This window comes from Melanotaenia boesemani, chromosome 22, assembly GCF_017639745.1.
Source record: "Melanotaenia boesemani isolate fMelBoe1 chromosome 22, fMelBoe1.pri, whole genome shotgun sequence".
Lineage (NCBI taxonomy): Eukaryota > Metazoa > Chordata > Actinopteri > Atheriniformes > Melanotaeniidae > Melanotaenia > Melanotaenia boesemani.
Window position 1 is genome coordinate 28471560 of NC_055703.1, and position 9479 is coordinate 28481038.

At 51.2% G+C, this 9479-nt stretch overlaps 1 protein-coding gene across 1 annotated transcript in view; it reads right to left on the reverse strand.

Moving 5' to 3' along the window:
* aig1 (androgen-induced 1 (H. sapiens)) overlaps positions 1–6157 on the reverse strand; it is a 12764-nt gene extending 6607 nt beyond the window's left edge. Inside the window, exons 1-2 of the mRNA XM_041976387.1 lie at positions 5865–6157; positions 2574–2729 (exon numbers count right to left, since the gene is read on the reverse strand). Coding sequence (XP_041832321.1) covers positions 2574–2729; positions 5865–6005 — 297 coding nt within the window. The 5' untranslated portion in view covers positions 6006–6157. The remainder of the gene's footprint in view (positions 1–2573; positions 2730–5864) is intronic.
* Positions 6158–9479: the final 3322 nt, after the last annotated feature.

The window sequence follows — 9479 nt, forward strand, 5'->3', positions numbered from 1 at the left end:
GTCCACACTCTATATCTACGTCATCTTCCTCTGTGCACGAACAGCCTCTCAGACTGGTCCATGTCAACATGTAGAACAGTCCTGACCTCCATTGTATCCATCTCTGAGCAGCAGCAACACATCAGAAAGATGGAGCTTGTTTCAGACTCTTTCCTGCTGTCGACCCAGGGACCTTACAGCTGGTCAAACTGCTCCCTACACTGCCCCCTACTGGTTACTGTCAAATCGCAGCTTGGAATGCATAGCATTAATTTCTAGGAACGCAAACAAACAACGCTTTCACACAAATAGAAAACAAGTAAAAAATAAATAGTGCTGATTTTCCATCATCAACTGCTTTTACTTTTTATTTTACTAAGATTCTCACAAACCAGAAGTTTTTAGATCGCCTGCCAAAAACAAGCAAACTGAGAAGACGTAAAATGATTTATTATCAATTAATTATATTATTGCACAAAAATATGCGGAAAATCTTCTGATTGGTGGTGAAACATAAATAAAGACGACCTTGATGTTCGGTCTTGTCTCAGCTGTATAAAATGAAAATAAAACCAGAATCTCATCAACACATTTTATTGACAGTAGAAGACAAACAACAAGCAAACAGCAAGACGATGCTGAACCACATCCTGCATCCATCACAGCAGCATGGCTTCACAGGAGAAGAGTCCAGCTGCTGAACTGGCCTGCCTGCAGTCCAGACCTTTCACCCTGCAACTACTTTTTACACCGTGCCGAACGTCACCCTGGAACTACTTTTTACACCGTGCCGAACGTCACCCTGCAACTACTTTTTACACCGTGCCGAACGTCACCCTGGAATTACTTTTTACACCGTGCCGAACGTCACCCTGGAACTACTTTTTACACCGTGCCGAACGTCACCCTGGAACTACTTTTTACACCGTGCCGAACGTCACCCTGGAACTACTTTTTACACCGTGCCAAACGTCACCCTGCAACTACTTTTTACACCGTGCCGAACGTCACCCTGGAACTACTTTTTACACCGTGCCGAACGTCACCATGGAACTACTTTTTACACCATGCCGAACGTCACCCTGGAACTACTTTTTACACCGTGCCGAACATCACCCTGGAACTACTTTTTACACCGTGCCGAACATCACCCTGCAACTACTTTTTACACCATGCCGAACGTCACCCTGCAACTACTTTTTACACCGTGCCGAACGTCACCCTGGAACTACTTTTTACATCTCGCTCTCGCATCGCGCTCTCGCTCTCGGATCGCGTTCTAGCATCGCTTTCTAGCATCGCGCTCTCGCTCTCGGATCACGTTCTAGCATCGTGCTCTAGCATCGCACTCTAGCATCGCACTCTCGGATCGCGTTCTAGCATCGCGTTCTAGCATCGCGCTCTAGCATCGCGCTCTCGGATCGCGTTCTAGCATCGCGCTCTCGGATCGCGCTCTCGGATCGCGCTCTCGGATCGCGTTCTAGCATCGCGCTCTCGGATCGCGTTCTAGCATCGCGCTCTCGGATCGCGTTCTAGCATCGCGCTCTAGCATCGCACTCTCGGATCGCGTTCTAGCATCGCGTTCTAGCATCGCGCTCTAGCATCGCGCTCTCGGATCGCGCTCTCGGATCGCGTTCTAGCATCGCGTTCTAGCATCGCGCTCTAGCATCGCGCTCTCGGATCGCGTTCTAGCATCGCGCTCTCGCATTGCGCTCTCGGATCTCGCTCTCGGATCGCGTTCTAGCATCGCGTTCTAGCATCGCGCTCTCGCATCGCGCTCTCGGATCGCGTTCTAGCATCACGCTCTCGCATTGCGCTCTTGCTCTCGGATCGCGCTCTCGCATCGTGCTCTTACTCCTGCATCGCGCTCTCGCATCGTGCTCTCACTCTCGCATCGCGCTCTCTGATCGCGCTCTCACTCTCGCATCGCACTCTCGGATCGCGCTCTCGCTCTCGCATCGCACTCTCGGATCGCGCTCTCGCTCTCGGATCGCGTTCTAGCATCGCGTTCTAGCATTGCGCTCTCGGATCGCGCTCTCACTCTCGCATCGCGCTCTCTGATCGCGCTCTCACTCTCGCATCGCACTCTCGGATCGCGCTCTCGCTCTCGGATCGCGTTCTAGCATCGCGTTCTAGCATTGCGCTCTCGGATCGCGCTCTCACTCTCGCATCGCGCTGTCGCATCGCGCTCTCGGATCGCGTTCTAGCATCGCGTTCTAGCATCGCGCTCTCGCATCGCGCTCTCGCTCTCGGATCGCGCTCTCGCATCGTGCTCTCACTCCCGCATCGCGCTCTCGCATCGGGCTCTCACTCTCGCATCGCGCTCTCTGATCGCGCTCTCACTCTCGCATCGCACTCTCGGATCGCGCTCTCGCTCTCGGATCGTGTTCTAGCATCGCGTTCTAGCATTGCGCTCTCGGATCGCGCTCTCACTCCCGCATCGCGCTCTCGCATCGCGCTCTCGCATCGCGCTCTCAGATCGAGCCATGTGTCCAGCCCGTCAGTCTGAACCATGTGACCAACCAGAACAGATGAGGACAAACTGGTGGAGGAAGGAGTTAATCCTGCCAGGAAGCTGATCATAAATAACTCACCGCTCCGACAGGGAAGGCCAGGACGGCCATCATCCAGTCCCTCAGACCAATCAGCTTCCGGAGCTGCCGCTCCTGCTCCCGGCTGTCCCCCCCCTTCATTAGCAGACTGGACACATCGATCAGGACACACAGTCCAAAGAACACCGCCTGGATCACCTGGAGACAGAAGAAGAGCCGGTCACATGACCAGATCCTTCATATGAGCAGGACTCTGAGTCACGACTCTCAAAACAGAGTCTGGACCTGGACTCTGGATCAGGTCTCTGGGGACTGATGAACTTTATCCAGCTGTTGACTGTTCTGATGTTTCTTGGTTTACTGTTTTTATTTGTCATTGTTCTGTAATCACAGCATCTGTCTGACAAACGAGGGTTCTGGGTTGATCCCCAGTTTCCCAAAAACCACCGGTCCATGAGTCCTCAGAACTAAGAGAAACTTCAAGTCATGACTGAGGAGCTGAAGCTACTTCCTGACAACGAGGAAACAGGAAGTTGATTAGGATGTTGTATTAACAGGAAACATGGTGACCTTCCTGCGGTTTCATCCAACCTTCTGATAAACCAGCTTCTTTTGTCTCCACTTCCATCAAGACTTTATTCCAGAAGAAGCTGACTGGTCAGAGGACTGAGACAGAAAACCTCCATCTTTGTGTAATCAAACACTCCAGTCAATACGCAGTGTTCACAGTGATGGACGTGACCTCAGGCAGCAGAACGGTGGAGGGGGTATATCCCTCTGCCACAGGAAGTATCCGGTGTCTCTCTCCTCCGGGAAGTATCCAGTATCACCGACTTGGTGTGATGACAGTAAAGATTTCATGTAGAGCTGGGAAGCCTGACATTTTACAGCAAGTACCACCAGAACACCTGGAGTCTGTCTTCATAGCTTGCTACTCTAACACAACTTCTGTAGTACCTAAGTACATATAGTATCTGTAGTAGCTTCTAGCTGGAGTAGCTGGCGTAGCTTAAACATAATAAACAATAAGAAGGAACAGAACTGAAAATAAATTAAGTGAGAACCTGCAGCGCAGATCTGGATCCATCAGATCCTGTCCTGTAGGTTGTTGCCTACATTTACTTCTACCCATCCAGATAATTGTTCCCATTTCTTTTACTGGCTCTGAATTCCTAAACCTGGCTTGTGGTTGTTCGGCTGTTAGCATTAAAGTTTAATAAATGTGAGGATGAACATTTTCCAGACTGCTGACCTTCATGTTGCTCCTGAACAGGTAAAAAACGTTCTGACGCTGCTACTGGTCCAGCACCAGTTCATGTAGTCAGCAGCAGCAACGCTGTCAGCTCTGAACAGGCACCCGGAGCAACTGGAACCTCCTTGTTCCAGCAGGAACTGGGTCAGATCTAGACCAGGAAAACCTCCTTGTTCCAGCAGGAACTGGATCAGATCTGGACCAGGAAAACCTCCTTGTTCCAGCAGGAACTGGATCAGATCTAGACCAGGAAAACCTCCTTGTTCCAGCAGAAACTGGATCAGATCTGGACCAGGAAAACCTCCTTGTTCCAGCAGAACCTGGATCAGATCTGGACCAGGAAACCCCCTTGTTCCAGCAGGAACTGGATCAGATCTAGACCAGGAAAACCTCCTTGTTCCAGCAGGAACTGGATCAGATCTGGACCAGGAAAACCTCCTTGTTCCAGCAGGAACTGGATCAGATCTAGACCAGGAAAACCTCCTTGTTCCAGCAGGAACTGGATCAGATCTGGACCAGGAAACCCCCTTGTTCCAGCAGGAAGAGGATCAGATCTGGACCAGGAAAACCTCCTTGTTCCAGCAGGAACTGGATCAGATCTGGACCAGGAAAACCTCCTTGTTCCAGCAGGAACTGGATCAGAACTTCCAGCCCATTCTACTGGTTTAGCTCGCTCACATTCCCTGGGTGTGTTTAGTGGAGGACTTTGTCCAGGTCATGGCATCTCTACTGGGTCAGGTTCTGGGACCACACAGTTAATCACTGAACCATTACTGAAGGAATTCCAGCCTCGCTGCACCATTCCATCGTCCTGAAGGAAAATAAGGAATCTCCTCAACATCGATCGCATCCGCAGTGACGAAGCAAGATCTTCCATCCTGGTAGTCGTCACAGCAACGAACATTTCTGACGTGGCTACGCTGCTTTTATAGTCCTCCCTGAGACTTGTGAAGTTCTCATTTAACCATGAAGTCCGACGGTAGACACACGCCGTCTGTCCGAATGGGCCTCATGTCTAGAACAGGTGGAGGTAATAAACGGTGGCTTTTATCCTTATTAGTAAAATGTATGCTAGCCTGTCATCTGCATCAGGATGAGTCTTGCTGACCCCACGGCCGACGGGCGCCGAAGTTTCAGCTTTATTTAAAAGATGAGCTTCAGTTAAACTTACGTCTTCCTTTAAAATCACACACGAGGTGATCTGCAGATCTGACAGGGTTTTCTGTCTGAAACCAGTGTGTGCGGGTCTGAATGGCCTCATTGTGGAGGAGTGTGTGTGTGTGTGTGTGTGTGTGTATTGTTAGTGATCAGTTTTTCTTTCTGGCGTAAAGACCTTAAATTTAATAACCCGGATTATAAAGACAGACATTCATCCTGATGCTCACACAGTTAGAGATCTGATAGCAGGACGGAGGATCGGTTCCTGGAGCAGGACGGAGGATCGGTTCCTGGAGCAGGAAGGAGGATCGGTTCCTGGAGCAGGACGGAGGATCGGTTCCTGGAGCAGGAAGGAGGATCGGTTCTTGGAGCAGGAGAAAGCAGCGAGGCCTGGGTGGTGGGACCTCCGTGGAGGCATTTATCCATTAGGAATGGGCTGAGACTCCCAGGAACGCTCCTGGTGTCTGGATGGGCATCATATGTGATGAAGAGGATGAATAATCTGACAACATGAGCTATTTACCTTCTGCTGGTTTCATTTGTTTATTGACAAACAGCAGCTGGTTTCTCCATCATCTCCATCATTTCTCAACAGTCCTCATAAAGAAGTGCGCGCAGCGCGCTCCCACCCGGAGGAACCCCTTGTGACACAGTGCCTTTCACACCACTACACCTGTTCCGTTTGCACACCGAGCTGACGCCGCCCCTCCCCCTCCCCCTCCAGATGAGACTGCGGGCATTATTTTGATCAAATATGTTATAAAACCGGATCAATAACCACCAGTGACCATCAGAAATGATCAACCACTAGTAATGATCACTGATCATTCTTGGTGATCGCAGGGCTAGCTCCGCCCTCAGCTCGCGCACCGCAGCGACGCGGCGCGGCTCCACGTGCTGCTGGAGCAGATAAATGTTCTCACCAGGTCGATGAAGGTGAGGAACTTCCAGCTTCCTCCGTAGGTCTGGTGCGCCGGCATGTCCAGAGCTTTGTAGTGGCAGAGGATGGAGAAGTAGGACAAGAGGATGGCGACCCGGAGGACCTGGGACGGGATCAGCGCCATGATGTAATCTGATTACTGCCTCTGCTTTGGTTGCTGTTAACTGTCCGTGTTTACCAGCGCTGTTTGCCTCTGCGCACCTATCTGCGGCTTCCTGACGTCTCCGTCCTCCGCCGTCCTCTCTGGCTGCTGCTTCCGTGTTATGATGATGATGTAAGGGGGGAGGGAGGGGGAGGAGGAGGGAGGGGGGCTGTAACCCTCGTCACGCGATAAACTGATGTATGATTTTAAATAAACCTGAATTATTTCTATTTATTTATTTATCTCAGGTAATGAAAAATTTATGTAAAACTATTAATTATACACACACACACACACACACACACATGTATATGTATGTATGTATACACACACACACACACACACACACATACATAATCTAATCTGTATAACATATATGGGGACGCTGTGTAAATAAAAACCGAATCGAAAAGTTTCACCATGAGATGAAAATATGAGCTGATGGTGAATCTGATGGAAAAAGTTGGAACAGGAGCAACAAAAGGCTGGAAAACTACCTGGTACAAAGCAGAAACACCTGGAGGAGCAACTAACTTGTTTAACTGGGAACAGGTCAGTAACATAAAATGATGGTAGAGATCCATCCTCTTCCTCCTCCAGTGATGAAGGGGATTGATAAAGTCGGAGAAGGTGACGAGAAACACCAGATGTGGAAACAACAAATGAATATTTATTTTGTGTACTGAGAGTGAGATAGACTCACGATCTAGTGGCTGAAGAACACCTACCTTCATCATAAGCTTCCTCCTTGTGTTCTCCAGTAGGATTGAACCTTCAGACAACATATTTCATTCTATCCATCAGTGGACCAGTGGATTAGTGGACCAGCAGACCAGTGGACCAGTGGATCAGTGGACGAGTAGACCAGTGGATCAGTAGACCAGTGGATCAGTGGACGAGTAGACCAGTGGATCAGTAGTCCAGTAGATCAGTGGATCAGTGGACCAGTAGACCAGTGGATCAGTGGACCAGTAGTCCAGTGGATCAGTGGACCAATAGACCCGTGGATCAGTGGACCAGTAGGCCCGTGGATCAGTAGACCCGTGGATCAGTGGACCAGTAGTCCAGTGGATCAGTGGACCAATAGACCCGTGGATCAGTGGATCAGTGGCCCAGTAGACCAGTGGATCAGTAGACCAGTGGATCAGTAGACCAGTAGTCCAGTGGATCAGGGGACCAATAGACCCGTGGATCAGTGGATCAGTGGCCCAGTAGACCAGTGGATCAGTAGACCAGTGGATCAGTAGACCAGTGGATCAGTGGACCAGTAGACCAGTGGATCAGTAGACCAGTGGATCCGTGGATGAGTAGACCAATGGATCAGTAGTCCAGTGGATCAGTGGAAAGTAGACCCGTGTATCAGTAGTCCAGTGGATCAGTAGACCAGTGGATCAGTGGACCCGTGGATCAGTGGACCAGTAGACCCGTGGATCAGTGGACCAGTAGACCCGTGGATCAGTAGACCCGTGGATCAGTGGACCAGTAGACCCGTGGATCAGTGGACAAGTAGACCAGTGGATCAGTAGACCAGTGGATCAGTAGATCAGTGGATCAGTGGACCAGTAGTCCAGTGGATCAGTGGACCAATAGACCCGTGGATCAGTGGACCAGTAGACCCGTGGATCAGTGGACCAGTAGGCCCGTGGATCAGTAGGCCCGTGGATCAGTGGACCAGTAGACCCGTGGATCAGTGGATGAGTAGACCACTGGATCAGTAGACCAGTGGATCAGTGGACCAATAGACCCTTGGATCAGTGGATCAGTGGCCCAGTAGACCAGTGGATCAGTAGACCAGTGGATCTGTGGACAAGTAGACCAGTGGATCAGTAGTCCAGTGGATCAGTGGACCAGTAGACCCGTGTATCAGTAGTCCAGTGGATCAGTAGACCAGTGGATCAGTGGACCAGTGGATCAGTGGACCAGTAGACCAGTGGATCAGTGGACCAATAGACCCATGGATCAGTGGACCAGTAGACCCGTGGATCAGTAGACCCGTGGATCAGTGGACCAGTAGACCCGTGGATCAGTGGACGAGTAGACGAGTGGATAAGTGGACCAGTGGATCAGTGGACCAGTAGACCCGTGGATCAGTGGACGAGTAGACCAGTGGATCAGTGGACCAGTTGATCAGTGGACCATTAGTCCAGTGGATCAGTGGACCAATAGACCAGTGGATCAGTAGACCAGTGGATCACTGGACCAGTGGATCACTTGACCAATAGACCCGTGGATCAGTGGACCAGTAGACCCATGGATCAGTAGACCCGTGGATCAGTGGACCAGTAGACCCGTGGATCAGTGGACCAGTGGATAAGTGGACCAGTAGACCCGTGGATCAGTAGACCAATGGATCAGTGGACCAGTGGTTCAGTGGACCAGTGGATCAGTGGAACAATAGACCCGTGGATCAGTGGCCCAGTGGATCAGTGGACCAGTAGTCCCGTGGATCAGTGGACCAGTGGACCGGTAGACCCGTGGATCAGTAGACCAGTGGATCCGTGGACCAGTTGATCAGTGGACCAGTAGTCCAGTGGATCAGTGGACCAATAGACCAGTGGATCAGTAGACCAGTGGATCACTGGACCAGTGGATCACTTGACCAATAGACCCGTGGATCAGTGGACCAGTAGACCCATGGATCAGTAGACCCGTGGATCAGTGGACCAGTAGACCCGTGGATCAGTGGACCAGTGGATAAGTGGACCAGTAGACCCGTGGATCAGTAGACCAATGGATCAGTGGACCAGTGGTTCAGTGGACCAGTGGATCAGTGGAACAATAGACCCGTGGATCAGTGGCCCAGTGGATCAGTGGACCAGTAGTCCCGTGGATCAGTGGACCAGTGGACCGGTAGACCCGTGGATCAGTAGACCAGTGGATCCGTGGACCAGTAGACCCGTGGATCAGTGGACCAGTAGACCCGTGGATCAGTGGACCAGTAGACCCGTGGATCAGTGGACGAGTAGACCACTGGATCAGTAGACCAGTGGATCAGTGGATCAGTGGACCAGTAGCCCAGTGGATCAGTGGACCAATAGACCCGTGGATCAGTGGACCAGTAGACCCGTGGATCAGTAGACCCGTGGATCAGTGGACCAGTAGACCCGTGGATCAGTGGACGAGTAGACCAGTGGATCAGTGGACCCGTGGATCAGTGGACCAGTAGACCCGTGGATCAGTGGACCAGTAGGCCAGTGGATCAGTGGACCAATAGACCAGTGGATCAGTAGACCAGTGGATCAGTGGACCAGTGGATCACTGGACCAATAGACCCGTGGATCAGTGGACCAGTAGACCCGTGGATCAGTTGACCAGTAGACCCGTGGATCAGTGGACGAGTGGACCATTGGATCAGTAGACCAGTGGATCAGTGTACCAGTGGATCAGTGGGCCAGTAGTCCAGTGGACCAATAGACCCGTGGATCAGTGGACCGGTAGACCCGTGGATCAGTAGAC